General features: G+C 35.9%; 1 protein-coding gene across 1 annotated transcript in view; it reads left to right on the forward strand.

Annotated features, from left to right (window-relative positions):
• The first annotated feature begins 966 nt into the window (after positions 1-966).
• Positions 967-22,899, forward strand: part of LOC136027506 (exosome complex component CSL4-like) — a 29,747-nt gene continuing 7,814 nt past the window's right edge. Inside the window, exons 1-4 of the mRNA XM_065704820.1 lie at positions 967-1,132; positions 10,938-11,059; positions 14,811-14,885; positions 18,937-19,110. Of these exons, the coding sequence (XP_065560892.1) occupies positions 1,105-1,132; positions 10,938-11,059; positions 14,811-14,885; positions 18,937-19,110 (399 nt within the window). The 5' untranslated portion in view covers positions 967-1,104. The remainder of the gene's footprint in view (positions 1,133-10,937; positions 11,060-14,810; positions 14,886-18,936; positions 19,111-22,899) is intronic.

Below are 22,899 nucleotides of genomic sequence, written 5' to 3' on the forward strand. Positions count from 1 at the left end.
ATTCCTGTAACTCGATTGGGAAGATGTGGTGGTAGCAATAGGATAACGCAAAGATTGGAGACCATTTGTCGATTCTTTTGCGCCTTTAGAGGCACAGGGGGGCTTAAGGTAAGAATCATGTTAGCAGTTTTGATTGAAAAACATTTCAAGTTTGTCAATGTATTAAAACAATGATTCTCTAGTTTTTGATTTGCATAGATCTAAGTTTTCCTATTGAATAGAGATCATTTGGTCAGATTTGTCTACCTACATTTGACCATTATTATGCACCTGCATTCAATTTTTGTCTGAAGAAAATGCAGTTTTTCAGATTGTGTCAAAATTCAACGTCTCTAACGAATTAGAACTGTATTAAAAATAGACGGAATTAAAAAGAATAAAACTAATATAGATTTTGGCCTTAAAAATAGCCTAATTTACTGTTAAAAGTTTTTAGATAAGATCTGAAAAAAAGTTGTGGAAGATCAAATTAGTCTAAATTGGATTCATATTAACCCCCTCATAGAAATTTAGTTTCAATTGCTAATTTCCAAAAGCAGGCTACGGTTTTTCATTTCTATATTGCGGTAATATAGCATGAGCCCTGCATAGGTAAGCTAGTATGACTTAACCTAATAATCATTAGCTACCATTGTTGCAACTAAAATATCACTGAAGCACCAAGCCTCCTTAGGCCGTCGCAGCTGCACGAGCTCCTCACTAGCCTAGCACTAATGTTTCTAGATTGGCCTGGAGCAGTTAAATAATAGTAATTAAGCGTTGAGCCAGGTTAAGAGCCCTTCAAAAAGGAATTTACAGCAAAAATCAGGTCCTAAGATAGTCTTCTAAACATAGTTATTCCGAACTAGAAAAGCTCTGATTAATTGTCTCTCATAGGATAGACAGTTGTAGTAGCGGTTTCACATTGACTAAGTAAGGGTTTCACTCTGGACTACTCATAATCTCTGGGGATGTAATCTTGCTTAAGTCTGAGTTTGCAGGTGTTCTAAAAAGCTATTTTCTGCCAAAGGTTGCTTTTAGCAGATTGAATTGCAGGAAACAGGCCTTTTGATAGCAAGCAGAAAATTTCGTAATTTTATTTTTGGCATTATTGCTTTATTCAAAATGGAGAAGGATTTAATTTGTGTTCCAGGTGAGCAATAAAGGTTGGATTAGTATCTTCTGTCTTAAGTATATATTTTTATTGTTTTTATCCTGTTTAATCATTTATTGTGCCTCAATAAAGTTGTTTGGGCTAGACTTGAAGTTTCAGTATGAGTAACACAGACCCCCAAAATAAGGGTCCACCAATATCAGGTGCTTATCAGCCACCACCCTATATGTTTATTCAACCTAGAACCAGTGTCTGTGGTCAATATGGAAGCAATGTACAGTATGTCTCAGCCCCAATATCATACAGACAGTTCCAGACTCCCCAGTTGGGGTAGTGGCAGCCCCAGCAGCAAGTTATGCAAATGCCAATTAATAACCCTAATGGGCAACTTAATGCTAGTGCAGGTAAAATTCTAGTTAATTGACTTCTTGCTATCTCGGAAAGGGTTTAGGTTAGGAAAATGAAACTTTCAGGGATGACTCTAAAGGCTAAAATATGTCCTGGGAAGGTATTTTAAAGTACCCACCTCAACTCCTTCTCCCTCTAGAGGGCCCTGAAATTTGCCTACATGAGAGGTCTATACCTATTGAAATTTTGATAAACAACATTTTACCATAATTTTCAGTTACTAGTTGCTTTTTCTCTGCCTTTAGTTCTGAAAATGCAATTCCTGTTATTTGAGTAGAATTTTGAGCCATATCAATGTTTTTTTCAAAATTTAGGAAATGTATTTGCATATCTTTAAAACCTTAAAATGGAATTGAGCAAAGTTATGAAGCTGAAAACAATTTTGTTGTACTTCAATTAAGCAGAAGATCTATTTTGCAAGGTTTCACTTTTATAACACACATATTTTTAAAGGTCATCAAAGGTCAGAGCCCTCTAGAGGGAGAAGGAGTGGAGGTAGTTGCTTCAAAATACCTTCCTGTGACACACTTAAGTCTATAGATTCATCCCTGAAAGTTTTGTTTTCCTAACCTAAACCCTTTCTGAAATAGCAAGAAATCAATTAACTAGAATTTTACCTTAGTGCATTCAACATTAGTGATATAATAGGTAAAATTCCATTTTAGTGACTTTTGGCTGTCTTGGAAAGGGGTTAGGTTAGGAAAATAAAACTTTCAGGGATAGGTCTAAAGGCTGAAGTATATCCCAGGAAGGTATATTAAAGTAGCCTACCCACCTCAACTCCTTCTCCCTCTAGAGGGCCCTGAAATTTGCCTACATGACAGGTCTATTGACCTATTGAAATTTTGACAAAACAACATTTTCCTTAATTTTTAGTTACTAGTTGCCTTTTCTCTGCCTTTAGTTCTGAAAATGCAATTCCTGTTATTTGAGTAGAGTTTTGAGCCATATCAGTTTTTTTTTCTTCAAAATTTTGGAAATGTATTTGGATCCTTACATTGCTCCAAGCTGTGATTTAAGGTAATTTAAGATTTAAGATATCTTTAAAACCTTATAAATTGGGATTGAGCAAAGGTCAGGGCCCTCCAGAGGGAGAGTGAATGGAGGTAGGTACTTCAAAATACCTTCCCAGGACATACTTTAGCCTTTAGACCCATCCCTGAAATTTTCATTTTCCTAACTTAACCCCTTTCTGAGATAGCCAAAAGTCACTAAACTAGAATTTTACCAATATAATGTAGCTGTCAATTATAGATTTAAAGTGCTTGACAACAACACTGATTTCCTATCTTTACCAGCAGAACTTGATGAAGATATTACCTTAAATTACATTTGCCAGCAAGATAAGGTGGTAGATCCTCCTGTAGGTTCTCACTGGTGGTGACTGATGTAATTATGTTGGTTTAGCTTCCCAGTCCAGCCTCCACTCAGCCCTCTCCCAGTCCCTGTTGACTCCAGCCTTGAAGGAGTGGGGAGTCTCAGCTTGGATGGTAGACTTGGATAGGCTGTTCCAGAGGGGGGCCACCCTAATGGAAAAGAAGCTACATTGTTCCCTTCTCCAACATCCAGGCAGGTGAAGCTTCAGACTGTGACCTCTTGAATTGTTAGCCAGGGAGGGGGTGAAGATCTAGTTCAGGTGACTGGATTTGAAAATTTTGCATGCGATGATCACATCTCCTCTATATCTTCAATACATGAGGGTTGGAAGTTTCAGAGACCTTCAGCGATCCTGGTAAGGAGCATTTTTTAAGCCACGAACCAGTTTGGTTGCTCTCCTTTGGACACTTTCAAGGGCTCCTGTCAGAAGAGAGTGGATTCAGTCTGGTTATGTCAATTACGTATGTAGGACTTGTGCTTATTCTTCCCACCAAGTTTCATCCTGATCTCTTCACTCTAAGTGTTTTCCAAGTTTTCCTGTTTCCCCTCCAACTCCCTCATATCACCACATATAGTTGGGATTTAAAATAAGAGCTCTGAGACATGAGATCCTTCTAAATATCAAATTTCATTAAAATCCAATCACCCATTCTTAAGTTGAAAATACATAATTTTTTCAATTTTTCCTCTCCCTTCATTCCCCCAGATGGTCAAATCAGGGAAACAACTGTTATCAAGTCAATTTGTGCAGGTCCCTGACATGCCTACTAATTTTCATTGTCCTAGCATGTCCAGAAGTACCATACTTGCCAAAGCAATGGAAATCCCTTCAATTCCCCCAAAGAGAGCAGATCCAATCCAGTTATGTGAATCACATATCTAGAACTTGGGCTTATTCTTACCTTCAAGTTTCATCCCAATCTCTCCACTCTAAGCATTTTCCAAGATTTCTGGTTTCCAAGATTTCTGTTTCCCCCTCCAACCCCCTATGTCCCCAGACCTGATTTGAATTGAAAATGGAGCATCTGAGACATTTGATTTTTCTGTCTATCAAGTTTCATTAAGATCAGATCACCCACTTGTAAGATAAAGATACCTCAATTTTCACAATTTTCCAAGATTTCCAGATTCCCCCTCCAACTCCCCCCAATGTCACTGGATCTGGTCAGGATTTAAAATACGAGCTCTAAAGCACAAGATCCTTCTAAATTTCAAATGTCATATAAGATCTGATCACCTGTTTGCAAGTTTCAAATACCTAATTTTTTCTGAATTACCCCCCCCCCCCCAACTCCTCTAAAGAAAGGTAATCTGGTTGTGGCAATCACATACCTAGGACTTTGGTTTATTCTTTCCACCAAGTATCATCACAATCTCTCCCCTCTAAACATTTTCCAAGATTTCTGGTTTCCTCCTCCAACTCCCCCCCAATGTCGCCATATCCTGTCAGGGTTGAAAATAAAAGCTCTGAGACACGAGGTCCTTCTAATTATCAAATTTCATCAGGATTCAATCACCCGTTGGTAAGTTAAAAATACCTCAATTTTTTCTAATTTTTCTGGATTACCAAATTAGGTCCCCCCAACTCCCCCAAAGAGAGTGGATCCGTTCCGGTTGTGTCAATCATGTATCTAGGACTTGTGCTTATTCTTCCCACCAAGTTTAATCCTGATCTCTCCACTCTAAGCATTTTCTGTGATTTGTGCCCCCCCCCCCCCCCCAACTCCCTCCAATGATACTTTCTTTGGTTTAGATTTAAAATAAGAGATCTGAGTCACGAGATCCTTCTAAATGTCAAATTTAATTAAGATCCGATCACTGCTTTGTAAGTTAAAAATACCTTGTTTTTTTTCTAATATTTCAGAATTAACCCCCCCCCTAAGCGTTTTCCAAGATTTCAGGTTTCCCCCTCCAACTCCCACCAGTTTTGATATACAATATCCTTCTAAATATCAAATTTCATTAAGATCCAATCACCCATTCATAAGTTAAAAATACTTCATTTTTCCAAATTAACCACCCCCCACTTCCTCCTGCCAGATGGTCGACTCGTGGAAACGGCTATTTCTAATTTAGTCTGTTCCCTAATACGCCTGCCAAATTTCATCGTCCTAGCTTGTCTAGAATTGCACAAACTAGCAAAACCAGGACAGGCAGACTGACACAACTTGCAATTGCTATATGTCACTTGGTAAATACCAAGTGCCATAAAAACCCATTGATATGGCTTAAAATTGTATTCAAATAACAGGAAATACATTTTCACAACTAAAGCCAGAGAAAAAGATACTGATAACTGAAAATATAACATAAAATTTCAATAGATATGTTGTCAAGTAGGCAAATTTCTAAGACTTAGAAATCAGAAGAGGGTTAACATAGAAGCTTGGTAATACCTTCCTGAAGTATGTTTTTGGCCTTGGATTCATTTCTAAAATTTTCTTTGGATTCTTTTGTCTTGCCATGGATTCATTTCTAAAATTTTCTTTATCCTAACCTAACCCCTTTCCAAGATAGTCAAAAGTAGCAAAAGTAGGATCTGATCATGCCAGTATACAGTTGGGAGGAAAACTTGAATAGTCTGTTAATATAAACCTTACCCCATGGTTCAGCTAGGATAAAAGTGAATTTATCACCTAGTGCCTTTTTTATCCTATTTCAAAATTCAGTAATTGCTTCTAGGTGAAATTACATTTTGAGCCCTTAATGGGACTCCAAAGGTAAAACAGTCCTAAGTAACCAAAAGTCTTAAAAAAAATACATTTCTAAAAAACTGTGTAACTAGTGAGAAAAACTTGGCATTTGTAGCTGATTGAACAATAGTTATTATTATTTTTATTACGGTAGTCTTAATACCAAAATTTATTTTGACAACAGATTTGTAGGATTTTTGAAGAAGAACCTGAAATTCCTCAAAATGCCATCACAGCAAACTGATGTCAATTTTGAGGGGTTTCTGGGTTTTTAAAAACCACTGGGAATTTGTTTTCGTAAGAATATTTTACTATTAAAACCAGTGAAACCAATAATTACTATTCCTGTATCAGCTATTAATGACACTTTTCTCCTTAACCTGTTTTTTAGAAACACGTTTTTACACTTTTGGTTGCTATGGGCTGTTTTGAGCCCTTTAAGGGCTTTAAATGTAATTTATCCTAGAAGCAATTATTGAATTATGAAAGAGCATGAGAGAAGGCATCAAGTGATGCATTCACTTTCATCCTAGCTAAATTATGTTTTCTGCTGCAAATTTACTGATCCTGTGAGGGTGAATATTGGCAATGACCCAAATTCGCTAAATCCCACTATATTTTCCTCGGTTGTATCTGCCAGTCATGATTGACTCCACATGTGAAGGCACCAGTGGTAGGGACTGTTACAATTTCATCAGTCAGTGAATTCCAACAGGACTCAGTTCTCTTGGAGAAGAAGTGTTAGGCTGTACATACCTGGGCTCTTTTCTGAAACAGCTTGAATGAACAATCTCTTGTCTTCTGCTGAGTGTCTAGTTGGAGATAAGATTGAGGGTTGTTTCTGATTAATAACTGCTTAGTCAGGAAAAGGTCTCCCCTTTGTTTTCTATAAAGTGGTAATGCTTTATTGATATATAAAGTGGCAATACTGGCATGAACATGTGTTCTTTTTGATTGTGGGAAATACTGATTTTTATAAAGATTACTAAACAGATTTGGAAAATTTCAGTGAAATTCCATCTAAAGGTAAATCAGTGAGTTAAATTGACAGTTATACCTTCTCTATAGTTTCATGTTTATTGGACTCACAGACTCTTATTATCTGAAATAAATGCTTGAAATCAATAAGGCAGCAAACAGTGTTGCCAATGTGCAATGCTAGTTCTGCAACAGTTGTCATCCAAGATTGTCATCATAGTAGTGTCTAGATAAATAGTAGCCAAATGGGCAGAGCATCTAAACAAGCTCGTCAGTCATTAAAAAAGACATCAATAAATGCGCAGCATGTGATGCCAATTTAGCTGGTCATAGCTATGCACTGCTCTGCAATGGCTGTGAAAGTGGTTGTGTGCAGGTTGCCTGGACATGTCAAAATCAGAATACAAACTTTTCATAAAAATGAGCTGTTGTCTGGGGTCAACATGGTACTGTCCTGTTTGCAAACAAAAAGACCAGGAAACTACTCCCGATGTTATTAGGAAGATTGTAACTGAATATCTTACTAAATTCAAAACAGACTTGTAAAAAAAGCTGGAACTCAAATTTTGAGCTATACTGAAACCAGTTGATGAAAAAAAAAAAAAAAAAAAAAAAAAAAATCAAAATTAGACGTGGAAATAGCTGATGAATACTCAAAAGGAAAAGTAAAAGTTATGCAAGAAATTTCAAAAGTGAACGAAAGTTTACATGAAGATCCCTTGAGCACCCAAGTAAAGGCCTCTAGATATTCCACTCAAGTAGCACAATGTGAGCTCTGTGATATAATACAAAAACAGAAAAGCCATATATTGTTCTAATTAGAAGAAAATGGGATGGCAAGTCAGAAACTCCAGAATTAAGTTGATCTGCAATTTTTTTAATAATGAAATGACGCAATACTGTTCAGTTAAATGTTCTTTATTGGTGCAGATGGGTTGTAAGCAGGCTAACTGAAATAGACCAGTTAAGTTATAAGTCAGCAATAGACCATGATTCAGCCGCCTTCTTTTTTACCAACATAGAAGCTGAGCTTAAGGCAAAGGTTCCATATTTTCGGATTGCGCATGACAGGAGTGGTGCAGAGCTGGCAATGAAAAAAAGTATGATGCTTTGAAACAACAACTGAAGGAAAAGATTGATGCTGGTGAGGTTGGTTGGAGGATTAAGACTTGCAAGAGTGGGCCTGAATTAGTTCAAGAACTGTGGTCTTTTTGTCCTCAAGCCCAATTTGAAATATGATCCACTTTTGGTGCTTTACACTAACACAGATTGTCTTTCCTCCAAATGGGTAGAGTTTAGTGAGTTAGTTAATGAATGGAAACCACAGGTAGTCACTGTTACGGAAGTTTTATCAAAACATTTCAGTGATCCATGTGTTTTTGCTCAGCAGTTACCCCATTATAGGTGTTTAAAAAATCAGCCAAAAGGGGGATCTGTGTTTACATTCAAGAATCTATAAAGTTTTCTGTGGTAATTGATCCATTAGTAGATTCAGTGTCAGAATGTGTTTGGATTGATATCAAGCTACCTTCTCGAAGTAGTTATATATGTATTGCTGTTTTTATCAGAGTCCTACATCTAGTCTTATAAGCCGTATTAACAATGCTAATATTCTTGTATTATACCTACATTAAAAATTAAAAAACAAACAAAATTTTTCAATATATGAGGGGGCTTTCCCCTCTTAAACCTCTCTCTTTGCACTAAAGTTTGACTTTTTTCCCAATTCCTTAAGAAAGACTTCATAAGCATTAGGGCCGTTTAATTAGAATAAAAAGCTTTGTCAAAGCAATAGAGACGTTAGTTTTATGAGCAAGGGATTTAGGTTGGTGCAACCCCACTCATATATGGACTAATTTTTATCTTCTTCAATGTTGTTCGGTAGTTTAAGTTAAAAAACTTATAAGCTAAAAAAAAAATTAAAAACTTATTTAAAAATTTTAATTTCTGTTTGTTAATCAATCAAGCCGGAAAACCCGTCTCCCTCAAGGTGGTTTCAGGCACCATCCCCTCTCCCCACTCTGCATCCACTGACACTCTTTCATAAAAGGTGATTGCAAATTAAAAAAAGCTTATTATTTAAACGGCCATTGTGTTTTAAGAGTCGTTCTTAAGGAATTGGGACAAAAAGGCAAAACTTTAGTGTAAAGAGCAAGGTCTTGAGGAGGGGGAAACCCCTTTCATATATGTAATAATTTCTGTCCGTTTAAGTTTTGATGTTGCTCCTTACTTCCAGTTGAAGAAACTTTTTTGTATTTTAATTTTTGATCGCTTTCAATAACACCGAAAAATCCGGCATGAAAAATTCCTTCACCCACGGAAAAAAAAAATCCACAGTGGAAAGTTGTTTTCATGCAAAAATGCCCTCCCCCTTTTCCAAGGAAACTCCCCCAAGACAATTCCATTCTAGCTGAAAATTCCACCCAGAAAATTTCTTGCAGATGATCTGGGGTGAAAATTGTTTCTTAGCGCGCTTTCATTTGAAAAACACTTCAATCTGTGATTTTATTTAAAATCGCGCCGATAATCCCCTTCTCGCTGGAAAAGTTTCCCAGCAAAAAGGCAGCAAAAGGGTGTTTCCCAACAGAGGTTTTTTAAGGGGGGGGGGCACAAACTGAAGTTTAAAAAACGCATTAAAAATGTGAAATTCTTATCTACTCCCTTATGATTTCTGGGAATATTTCTGTTCTACAGTGTTATTATGAAAGCAAAGAATAACTTTAAACCCCAAAATGAGCAGAACTTATTCCCTAGAGAAGGAGGACTGTCCCTTCTTCATACACACCTCCACCTCAAGGTCGCCGAAACTTTGGACTGTACTCATTGGATCAGAAATTGAGACTTCTAGACCTTTGCGTGGGGTGGAATTCTTCGGGGGGGGGGGAGATCCATCGGGGGCTATTTTCTGGGGGTATTACATGCAGGGGGTGGGTTTTTTCCAGGGGGGCTCACGTCGGCCGCTGAAAAAGGACAAGCAAAGATAAAAAAGAGAACGCTAATTTTCTTAATAAAAAAATATGCATCAAACGAGTTACGTTCAATGCCGATTAAAACCAGAAAAGAACAGAAACGTCTAACAGTAAGAAAAAAGGGATTGCGACTAATCCCATGAAGAAGAGAAGGTGAAAATCAGAATTTTTCGTGTTTAAAACTAAAATTAATTTAAATCCAACCTGTATTAGGCTGGACTCTTTTTACCTAGATTTGGTTGGATTAGCCTAAATACATTTGGTTGTTTTTTTTTTTTGTGCGGGAGAGGAGGGTCAATTGTTTTTGGTTTTCCTTAAAAAAATGTTGTTTCTAATTTTTTTGTATCTCTTCTTGCATTATTCTTTTTGTTCTATTCTTCTGGTTTTGAATTGCTTTCATTTTTATTCTTTTGTTGCATTAATATAAATGAATAAATAAATCTTTAGAAAAGCATAGATTAAATTGAATATACAAATCAAGCTTAAAACGAACGCAAATATTTTACTATTATAGCACAAATGAAACCCAAAACGAATAGACGCTAAATAACAATCATAATAAACAAACATACAGCATCTACTAATATAAACGGATAAATAAGCCTTGAAACGAATTAAGCTTTAATTAAATATGCGAATCAAGATTGAAACGAACAAAAATCAATTCAAAGAAGAGTTTGGGTACTGCCTCCTTCCCTCACTGTAAAAGTCTAAAACCTACTGCGTCATTGGTGCTCTACTGTGTGCTCTGCATTGATGCTCTACATTTTCTTATGTACTTATTACAACATTGAAAGTAAAAAATGAAATTACAGTAAAATCAAATTTTGAACTGATGGGCTTTTCAACAGTTGATATGATTATATATCAAATTTTTCATTTAACTTTACTTCTTCCCAAGGCTGTTCACTACAAATTTAGTTTCACTACAAACAAGAATTTAGCTACTGCGTTCTTTCCTAACTTTAAAAATCCTTAGCCTACTGCGTCATTGGCGCTTCACTAAAAGCGAATTATATTACAAATATCCTATTTTCCAGTTATTACAGCATTGAAATGAAAATACATATTACGCTATTCAAATTGTACTTATTCAATTTTATTTATTATAAAAAGAATTTTACTTTTTCAATTTTATTTATTCAATTAGAGTTAAACCTTTAGCCGCCTTATAGTATATTAAATGCTAAATGTGTTCAATCCCTTGAGGCAATTAAATGTTTCTCCTTGTACTATGAAAATGTATCATTTAGATGCCTATTGGTACAGAAATTTTAGCCCACTACACCACTGCGCGTGTAGGCGGGTCTGACAGACAACAAGCTGAACGTAATCGATGAAATCAGGCTCTAATCCGGGTCATTAGCCTGTTGGTAAAATAGGTTCTCACCATAACTGATTTGATTTATCCTGTTTCAGGCCAAGCTTTAGCTAAAAGCAGTGATAAGATACAAGCTGGGAGTGGTACATACCTAAGACATGGATACATTTACTCAAGTCTGGTTGGAAAAGTCCATCTAACGAAAGGTCCTGTAACTGATGTAAGTTAAAAGTCTTTGTTACTGGAGGAGACCCTGTTACTGAATTGTTATTGATATGGTACTGTTACTCAATCAAGTCGAAGCAGATAACAGATTAATAAAAGCAGAACTTGATGCTTGTAGAAAAAAGACACAGTTCAGACATAACATATCTTCTATTTTAAAAGCTGATGCTAGTTATGCTAGTTTAGTCGACCTATGACCAGGATCATTACTCCCTGTGATTTATGACCTATTTAGGTAAATTTTGCTTCCTTCAGTGATACTTTTGATGATCCAGCAAAAGAGGGGATTTTTTTTTCAAAGATTATAGTTTTTCGAACTCTTCTTTGGTTCGTTTTTCTATTCCTAAGAAATTTCCACTAAGACTTCAGTCATCCCCAGGGGTGGGTCCAGGAGTCTACCCCCCCCCCAACCGTAGATTTTTCTGGTGCCCTCATTTTTTTTTATCTCTTTTTTGCTCCTTTTCTTAAATAAACTTGTCAATTGTTGGCGCCCTTGTCTCATTTGGCCCCCACCCAAGATTTTGCTCTAGATCCGCTTTCGGTCATTTCATAAGGCTTCTTTTTCACCCAGAAGGTGGGAAATGTCAATACTATAGTTACACGCCTTAAGTTAGCTATATTATTCTTAGTTATGGCGGTTCTTCTTTTTTGTAGAGATTCCATTCTCTAGCAGTATCTATTAGATTGGTTTAGTTAGATTTTATTTGGAGGTAAAATTAGAAGGTCTTCAATATTGTATGTGTCAATAGGTAATAGGCCTACTTCGAAAATAAAACGAAGATTTATTGCTCTGCTGAACTTAATAAAATATAGTGAAAGAGAAACTAATGTATTAGAAAAAAAAACGAAAAAAGTGGTTAAAAATACGGAACCTTAATGAATTCAGTTCTTCGAAAACTAACAGCTTTTTCAATAGCAGGAAAAACATAGTAAATAGCCTACTTGTGATAATTGAGATATGGTCGGAAGATCATACTTTGGCTAAAAATGCGTAAAAATATGCACCAAAATATGAAAATGTACAAAAAATGTCTATCAATTACAAATAATGCTTGTTATTTAAGATTATCTGCTCTTTCGGGAGAAATATTAGCTGTTGAATTCAGACATCATGGTAAGTAAGTCGTGATATTTAAACTCCAACCAGGTAGAAATTAGAACATAAAATATGGGCAGTCATCTCCTTTTATAACGAAATTAAACCTAAAAAGACCACCATTAAATACGACAACACTGCCTCTAAAGCCCTGAATACGCTAGAGTGTCTTTTTACTTTACTGAAAACTAAATAGATTGCCGAAGTTGAAAGTCTGTTTAGATATATGATTTTCTTTCCATTTATCAGAAATGGATTTTTACCACAAATGTGTTGATACTGCCCCTCAAATCCTCCAAAGAAGTCCAGGTTGCTTGTGCTTTATTTAATACTAAATAAATAGGTAAAAATGAAGGTTCGATTTCGCCAACGGATTTTTCATATACTTGAAAAGAAGGGATTGAAAAGGAAAAAAAAATCTTTAGCAGAATTCCATATTACAATAACAAGAATAGTACTGATAATTGCAATTGTACTGATAGGAAAAAAAAGGAATTTGGAGAAAATAGTGAAAAAACGAAGAAAATAATTTTTTGAAGTTTTTTAACGTTATGATATCTAATATAATTTTACGATATCTAATTCTCAATGAAACGCGTTGAGATTTTGCAAGTTAAGTTTTGTATGTGCCAAGTTTGATGGGCATGTTTCTAAAGGATCTTTTTCTTTGTATTGTATACGAGTGGTGTAGTATCGTCAAAATACTGGAGGGGGTGAGGGCAAAGGTGGAGCCAAGTTTCCCAAATCAAGTAAAAACCATAGTGAAAACTGAAAAGTGGGCCTTATAGTACCATAAACGCAAAGATATACTAAAGAGACTGACCTGTTTCTGTGGATGCTTGGATTATGCAGGCTTTTCTTAGTTTTGACAAGATTTTTAGAGAAACCAAATTTCAGCTGGGCGGGGGGGACTGGGGGGACAAACCGAGGGTAGGAGGGGCAGTTGCTCCTCCTGCTCCATAGTAAATTGTGCCCAAGTTCTATACTAAGATACGTCCACCTTGAATGTATATTCTGTGTATTCATTATATTCTGCCCACCGGAAATCTCGATTATCTCGGTCTTTTCAATGTAATTTTGCTGACATTTGGTGTCTAATAACGCCTGATCTTGAAAATTCAGTTTATGAGAGAACAACTTGCTAGTATCAAAGAAATAACCAGAAAGTTTTCCCAGAGGGCCAACTGCTACCAACACTCTTTGGGTTTTTACAATAGTTGTATACCTAAGAAATGGTCAAGGGTGAATTCAAGTAATGACCTAATAGTAGCGTATTTAAGGAGAGGAAGGGAGAGAGACTGCGGTTGGCAACATTGTTCATGGGGATGGCGCATCAAACCTCCTGAGGACTTAAAAACAAATGCATACTTTGGGTCGCTGTGGGGCAAAACAGCATTCAAAATACCGTATCCCTCTTATGCAAGCCCCTAAAAATATTCTAGAATTGTAAAAAGGAACACATTTTAAACAATCAAGGAATTGTTTTTTTTTTATGACCTATGAACTTTCAAAAAGGTGACAAAGTAATATCTGGAGAACAAATTATATTCTTAATTTAGACCTTTAAGGCTAAGTTGTGGGGATTTTGAACTAGCCAGAAGGCAATAAATGAATACTTCTAATGCTACCACCACAGTTGCTGTAACTAATAACACTAAGGGTATTAAGATGAAACTTTTAGGGAACGTTTAGGAGTTCCAATCGAACAAAAAAACTGTATGCCTGCAGGTTTTCAAAAGGACATATAAGCAATATCATAGAGAAAACCACTCTATAAATAGCTAGAAATATCATTGAAACTTTTAAAGGATCTAATTTGGTTCAAAATTAAAATTTCTGGTGCCCTTTTTAAGAATAAACAGATATTTGAGGGCAAGCAGCCCTTCTTTCAAGCCCATTTATTTTCCAAGCACATCCAGTCAAAATTTTGAAACAACAATTTTATTTAGCATAGTAGAAGGTCAAGCAACTATGTCTTTACGGATATTAGGCCTGTCCAACCCCCTCCCCCAAATAATGCAATTAGACCATTAGTATCAACAAGTAGCTGGTAGTACTAAGAAAAATTAAATATCATAAACATAGCCTTTTAGCTATGTTATCTTAGTAGCTATAACATAAAATAGTATATGCTTTAACTCCTTATCATAAGATTAACTTTTGAGTATGTATTTGGTAGCTAGTTTTAGAGTTTGGAACTGAAAAATAGTAAAGGGTTGATAGTTAATTCTTGCAGTGGAAACGTCTGTAATACCAACTTGATTTGGTGAGGAGGCTACATAAAGTCTTTTAATTGTTCGTGGTAGTGGAACAAAAAGAGAAGACACAAATTTTTGAATCATAGTCGAACTGAAATTGAGATATTGAGGTGGAATCGGGATTAAAATTGGTCTCACGAAAATTTTTAGCATTCTCTGATAACGACTAAAATCTCTAGCTATAAAGTGAATCACTTTGCTTTAACATGCACAAAATTTAATGAGTTTTAGATATGCTAATGGACTGTATTTTCAATTTTGAATCATCTCGAAGATAAAGAAAGTATTTGTTCTTCTGGTTTTAATCTCTAGACATGTTTCTCTTTCTATTATCTGTTATTCCTATTTTACCCCCTTTCTGTTATCAGGACATTCATATTGTATTTTTTTAGACCCATGTTGTGGAAGTATTTAGTGGTAAGGAATTGACTGTGGTTCCAAGTCCTGGGGATGTTGTTACAGTTAGAGTAAGTCTTTTTGTTTTTTATTTTCGGTGTTTGAATTTGATTTGAATCAATATGTCCTTTGAAGTTGATAGTTTTAAAAAGAAGCAAATTTTAGTATTTTACCGTTTATGTTTGTAACAGTTGAAACAGCTTGGTGAAACAACTTAATAAGCGTCATACTGGAGTTTATTTAAATGTTAAATTTTATTATGGGTTGGGCTATTGAGAGCAAAGATCTGGCACAGGAGAGGGATTTCATCATGGACCTCCTCTCTTCTTTTCCTAAAAAAATTTAACTTACAATGTAAATTTCTATATTAAAAATGAAAAAATTAGCCCTTGGCCCTTCATACCTCACCACCTCCCCCTTGACGGCTCATTTTTTTTAATTTAAAAAACAAAGATAGTATAATGGCAAAATTATGTGTAAAAACTTTCAGAGAAATAACATAGATAGAATTTTTTTTTAAGTACAAAACGAGATATCTTTTACCGACCATAATTCAGTTACCAAACCTATTGCCAAAAATGATTCAGTCCTAAAGGTACGATTTTTATTATGTTTGTTATTTATGGACAACGTTCATTTCAAATAGAAAATTAGCTATTTAGAGTAGCAAGCATAGTGAAAATAGAATCTAATTGTTTAAATTGGTTAAGTAGAAAGTCACGAAACATTATATATACATATATATACATATACATATATATATATATATATATATATATATATATATATATATATATATATATATATATATATATATATATATATATATATATATATATATATATATATATATATATATATATATATATATATATATATATATATATATATATATATATATATATATAAAATCTATATGTTGCTATGCAATTTTTGGTAATTGCAAGTGCCAAATTTAAGAAAAAAAACTTGTGCGGACAATCAGCAAAAAATGAGGTAAAAACCTGACACCAGAGATGTTAAGAAGATGTAGCTTTGCTTTAAGATGCCGTTGTTTTTGGGAATAAACTGGCTGTTAATGTTTGAGTGATAGAATTGAACATAGTGAGTGATAGAACAAGTGATGATAGAACAAGTGAACATGGCACCAGAGGTGTTAAGAAGATGTACTTTCCTCTGAAGATGCAGTTGTTTTTGGGAATAAACTGGCTGTTAATGTTTGAGTGATAGAATTGAACATAGTGAGTGATAGAACAAGTGAGTGATAGAACAAGTGAACATGGCAACAGAGGTGTTAAGAAGATGTAGCTTTCCTGTGAAGATGCAGTTGTTTTGGGGAATAAACTGGCTGTTAATATTTGAGCGATAGAATTGAACATAGTGAATGATAGAACAAGTGAACATGGCACCAGATGTGTTAAGAAAATGTAGCTTTCCTCTGAAGATGTAGTTGTTTTTGGGAATAAACTGGCTGTTAATGTTTGAGTGATAGAATTGAACATACTGAGTGATAGAACAAGTGAGTGATAGAACAAGTGAACATGGCACCAGAGGTGTTACGAAGATGTGGCTTTCCACTGAAGATGTAGTTGTTTTTGGAATAAACTGGCTGTTAATGTTTGAGTGGTAGAATTGAACATAGTGAGTGATAGAACAAGTGAATGATAAACAAAAACCTGCACCAGAGGTGTTAAGAAGATGTGGCTTTCCTTGAAGATGCAGTTGTTTTTGGGAATAAACTGGCTGTTAATGTTTGAGTGATGAGAATTGAACATAGTGAGTGATAGAACAAGTGAACTGGCATCCAGAGGTGTTAAGAAGATGGGCTTTCCTCTGAAGATGCAGTTGTTTTTGGGAATAAACTGGCTGTTAGTGTTTGAGTGATAGGATTGAACATAGTGAGTGATAGAACAAGTGAAGATGGCTCCAGAGGTGTTAAGTAGATGTGGCTTTCCTCTGAAGATGCAGTTGTTTTTGGGAATAAACTGGCTGTTAATCTTTGAGTGATGAGAATTGAACATAGTGAGTGATAGAACAAGTGAACTTGGCATCAGAGGTGTTAAGAAAATGTGGCTTTCTTCTGAAGATGCAGTTGTTTTTGGGAGTAAACTGGCTGTTAATGTTTGAGTGATAGAATTGAACATTTGAGTGATAGAACAAGTGAGTGATAGGAACAAGTGAACATGACACCAGAGGTGTTAAGAAGATGTGGCTTTCCTCTGAAGATGCAGTTGTTTTTGGGAATAAACTGGCTGTTAATGTTTGAGTGATAGAAATGAAAATAGTGAGTTATAGAACAAGTGAGTGATAGAACAAGTGAACATGGCCCCAGAGGTGTTAAGAAGATGGGGCTTTCCTCTGAAGATGCAGTTGTTTTTGGGAATAAACTGGCTGTTAGTGTTTGAGTGATAGGATTGAACATAGTGAGTGATAGAACAAGTGAAGATGGCACCAGAGGTGTTAAGTAGATGTTGCTTTCCTCTGAAGACGCAGTTGTTTTTGGGAATAAACTGGCTGTTAATGTTTGAGTGATAGAATTGAACATAGTGAGTGATAGAACAAGTGAGTGATAGGAACAAGTGAACATGACACCAGAGGTGTTAAGAAGATGTGGCTTTCCTCTGAAGATGCAGTTGTTTTTGGGAATAAACTGGCTGTTAATGTTTGAGTGATAGAATTGAACATAGTGAGTGATAGAACAAGTGAACATGGCACCAGAGGTGTTCAGAAGATGTAGCTTTCCTCTGAAGATGCAGTTGTTTTTGGGAATAAACTGGCTGTTAATGTTTGAGTGATTGAATTGAACATAGTGAGTGATAGAACAAGTGAACATGGTACCAGAGGTGTTAAGTACATGTGGCTTTCCTCTGAAGACGTCTTTATTTTTGGGAATTAACAGGTTGTTAATGTTTGAGTGATGGAATTAACATAGTGAGTGCTAGAACAAGTGAGTGATAGAAAAAGTGAACATGGCACCAGAAGTATTAAGAAGATGTAGCTTTCCTCTGAAGATGCAGTTGTTTTTGGGAATAAACTGGCTGTTAATGTTTGAGTGATAGAACAAGTGAACATAACCACAAAAACCTTAACACCAAAGGTGTTAAGAAGATGTGGCTTTCCTGTGAAGATGCATTTGTTTTTTGGAAAAAACTGGCTGTTAATGTTTGAGTGATAGAATGGAACATAGTGAGTGATAGAACAAGTGAACATGGCGCCAGAGGTGTTAAGAAGATGTGGTTTTCCTCTGAAGATGCAGTTGTTTTTGGGAATAAACTGGCTGTTAATGTTTGAGTGATAGAATTGAACATAGTGAGTGATAGAACAAGTGAGTGATAGAACAAGTGAACATGGCAACAGAGGTGTTAAGAAGATGTAGCTTTCCTCTAAAGATGCAGTTGTTTTGGGGAATAAACTGGCTGTTAATATTTGAGCGATAGAATTGAACATAGTTAATGATAGAACAAGTGAACATGGCACCAGATGTGTTAAGAAAATGTAGCTTTCCTCTGAAGATGTAGTTGTTTTTGGGAATAAACTGGCTGTTAATGTTTGAGTGATAGAATTGAACATACTGAGTGATAGAACAAGTGAGTGATAGAACAATGAACATGGCACCAGAGGTATTATATATATATATATATATATATATATATATATATATATATATATATATATATATATACAAAATTTATATATTTAGATTTTGCTATTATTAATTTATTTTAAACTGTTAATCTATTGCTTTATTATCAAACTTCTTTTATTAAGTAGAGGTATTTGGGCGAATTATAGTGTTTGTTGAGTAATTCTGTCCAGAGTTTTCACTTTTATGGCGGCTTAATTTAAACCAGACATCTGACAACAGTGTTCTATCCTGTGATGCACTCTATCCTTGTTTAATCTTTGGTAGTTGAACGACAAATGACAATTTTTTGGCGTTTTTTTTTTTTCTGAAGGTTTTTTCTTAAAAATATTTTCTCACTGGCATAAAGCATTGTCTTCCTTTTTTTTAATATTTCCGACTATGGACTCTTAAGAGTATTTTGATTTTACTGTTGATTATATTCACTGTTCAGTTAGAACTCATTCTCCTAAGTAATAAAATCAACTTTTTTTTTATAGATATCACAAGTGACTCAAAGATATGCAAAATGTCAAATTCTCTGCATCCGAGATGTGGAGCTGTCCGAATCATTCAGTGGTCTTTTAAGAAAAGAAGATGTTCAGGCTGAGCAAAAAGATAAGGTGGAAATGTACAAGAGTTTTAGACCCGGAGATATTGTTCTTTCCAAAGTGGTATCCTTTTTTTTCTTCTATTGTAGAGGAAAGTTGCACAGGAAAGAATTAGAAACAAAATTTGTTTCACTTAAAATGCAGTACTTATACTATTACTATCACCAACAACTCACTGTAGCTCCAAGTCGCCTGAGGATACCATAGTTGCGCCTGGTCTTCCTCCACTCTGATCTACTCAAAGCATTCATTCTTTATCTCATCCCTTGAAAATTCAATTTATCTTAAATCCTTCTCTATGATCCTTTTCTACCCCATTCAGGGACGAATTCCTTTACGTTTGCCCTCTGATGGATGGCAAAAAGTCGTGACCTGCAACGGGGAACAAGTTTGCAAAAAAAAAAGAATTTATGCGCAAAGAGTAAAGGAAGACAATTTTTGTGCTTTGTGTGCCATATGCTAATGTTATTCAAGTTCTCAATTATGAAAGTATTTAGGTATTATAGTAATTAATTACAAAATTGTAGTCACTAAAAGAAGTATTACTAGATTCAAATGTAATCAGAAGTATTTAGAGCAATCGTGTCTCCGGTAGCTAATTGAGTTAAAGTTGGCGAGTCGAGTTCAGGCCATTCTGGCAATCAAAATGGCTCGCGATTAAAGGATTAAAGCCTGACATTACACATGGAGTGAAAGGAGTTTGAACATGCTTGTTTGTATTGCAAAGATTATAATTAATCTGATCAGAGGTAAAAGATAACGGAACGCTTAGGGGCTGGGGGTGGTCACTACGAAGTTGAGAAAAAGTAAAACAGGCACACGAAAGAAAATGCAGTTATTCGAGATCGAGTAAAGGGATAAATCCTGAACGATTAGTTTCCTGAATGAGGTTTTTAGCTTTATTGTAAATCTTAGAAAGTGGTTTTAACAGAAAAGGAAATGTTCACATACATACTATTTGGCAGTGAGAACCATAAGACTGGATCAAGCGGTGAAAAAGGATTTTCAAAATTCATACAGGAAAAGTGTGTTTGAGCTTCCTTGTAATACCAAGACTCCTGCATATCTTTATTTTTGCCAAATCACATCGACACTAAGCATCGGCACTGTTTCTGTTTTTGAGAAAAACAGAAACAGAAAATAAACAGTTAGAAAAAAAAACAGAACAGAAACAGAAACAGGTCAAACAAAAACAGGTGGCCTGTTTCTGTATTCTGTTCTGTTTTTCGAAAAAACAGAAAACAGCTGTTTTTCGAAAAAACAGAAAACAGCTGTTTTTCAAAAAACAGCTGTTTTAACAGCTGTTTTTCCTGTTTTTTCTTACTTCATCTATTTCTAATAGGAAAGAAAACATCTTCTTGTTAAATCCTTTTAGTTACATACAGAAGATGAGCAACTTCGTGTAATTCAACACACTAGCGTATTTTTAGGGGGGGGGGGGCAGAAATTTGGCAAACTTTTTCATAAAATGCGTCCAATCGGGTGCAATTTCACCAAAAATTCTTAGGCCCGACGGCCGAATTGCATTTATTCTCAAATTCTTTGTCACTCATTTATTATAAAAGATTGTCGAAAAAAACTGACTCCAGAAGTCGAACGGATCCATTACCTTACAGAAAAGCATCACCTTAATTAGGTTAAAAACAAGAGGCAGAAGGACAACGGAATGGAGAGGGGAGAGGGAAAAATAGCAAGACCTCTTACATTAATGACATATAGTTTTATTTTCAAGTTTCCCTTAACTTCTCCAAACATAGAATTCAGAAAGCTTTTCTGTAAGAGCCAACAGTAAGGCAAAGAAACAAAAAATTCGTCCCCTAAACCCTGCCGAAACCGGGGACGAAAATTTGTACATTTCTTTCGTTTTCTCGAGCTTGCTTGACATTACTAACATTTTTCTACATTCAATAAGAATAGCAGACTTTTACACCACGGTTGTCAAAAAATCTCTAGCCCCCACTCTTTATAGGCTACTGGTACTTACGACCTTTAGGCGGGACAAGAATATATGCCTATAGCCACTTAAGACCCCCAATCAGATGTCATATTTTATTCAGTTATCGATATAAAAATAAAAAACAAACAAAATGAAATATACCCTACTGATTCAACATTTTAAAATTTATCACTAAGAAACATTCTGGTTTCCAGAGTTCTGTCGCTAGTTCTGGAACACTGCTTTCTAACAAAGTACCCAGCCACGCTGAAAGCCTGCTCACTAGGCACGCTTGTGGCGGGTACTATGAGGTGGTCCAGAGCCCAACCTGTCAGCTCCGGAATGTGATTCTGACTCCAGAAGTCGAACGGATCCGTTAACTAGAAGAAAAGCATCACCTTAATTAGGTTAAAAACAAGAGGCAGAAGGACAACGGAATGGAGAGGGGAGAGGGAAAAATAGCAAAACCTCTTACATTAATGACATATAGTTTTATATTCAAGTTTCCCTTAACTTCTCCAAACATAGAATTCAGAAAGCTTTTCCGTAAGAGCCAACAGTAAGGCAAAGAAACAAAAAATTTGTCCCCTAAATCCTGCCTAAACCGGGGACGAAAATTTGTACATTTCTTTCGTTTTCTCGAAAGTAAACATAACTCATAGGCATTTTTTGGACCGATGATAATCTTTTCCACCTTCTACTCATCAGTGGAGGCCAAGAATTAACTCGCCCCCTTGGGAGTTGTGATTTCAGTTGGGAGGAATGGTATGTTATGGGGATGAATGTTTGGTTACTTTACTCTAGTTTAAAATAAGCCAAATAATCATAGAATAAAATAAGTTGAAGGGTATTATTCCGACTTTCAAGCGTCTGAACACGGTCTGGATTTTTCATATCCTACAAAGAAAGCTTTGGAGCCTTTTCGTATCTCGCTGAAGGGATACGTAACATCCCTTACTACAAAGTAACAATCGAGCAGATTCTAACCCAATATCTAGACAGATTTGGAACTGCATTTGACTTACCGAGAGCACATTTCGCCTCCGCTCTACAAGATAAACGGGAACTCTCTCCTCGTAAGCTTTGACCACATTTTCGATGTTCAGTGCAGAGGTGGAATTTGCTCTTTGCACAGAGGGCATCAGTCCTGCTTTATTCAAAAATCGGGAAAATTTATCATTGCCATCATTAAGGCTCTAAGGTTCCTGTACACATATCTCAACTGCACTGGGCACAAAGGAATCTTGTAAGCTGCTGAGTAAACATATGAGGGGCTGTCTTGCTGCCACTTTTTCTTCTAAAGTCATTCGCTCATATGTACAAGGATCAAGATAAGCTGCACGGTGGTAGAGCTCCAACTTGAATTTAGGATTTTGCACAAAATACTTTTTAGCTGCATAAGCAGCTGATCCTTCAGGCGATTCTCAAGCGGCCTCGTCGCTTCACAGAAGCTCACCAGTCCCTTGATCAGCATGTATGCTTTGCTTGAAGTGGTGTAAGTGGACCCACTAGCCAGTTCGGTGGCCTCTTCAAAAGGGCTCAAACAACTTGTTGCACATTCTAAAAGTGACCAGTCTTGTTCAGTAAGTTCAAGTTCTCTAATTTTCGCATTGCGAACATTTACATCATAAAATTTCTGTAGAGCAGATTTTCTGCGTAACGAGGAACTAATCACCACGTAAGTGCTATTCCAACACACTTTCACATCATGAGGGATGTGACCACTAAGTCCTATTTCTTTGTAAAGCCCTTCAAAGAAGTCGTGTTGAATATTTGACTTTTTTAGCAGCTCGAGTGTCCGACGCAACTTTTTGAGTGCACCATTGAGTGAGACTGAGTCTTCAATTTCGGTAAAATCATTTGCACCACTGGCCCATTCATCCCATTCAGTTTCTGTGTCGGAGTCGTACTCTTCC

Source organism: Artemia franciscana, chromosome 5 (assembly GCF_032884065.1).
Source record: "Artemia franciscana chromosome 5, ASM3288406v1, whole genome shotgun sequence".
Taxonomy (NCBI): Eukaryota; Metazoa; Arthropoda; class Branchiopoda; order Anostraca; family Artemiidae; genus Artemia; species Artemia franciscana.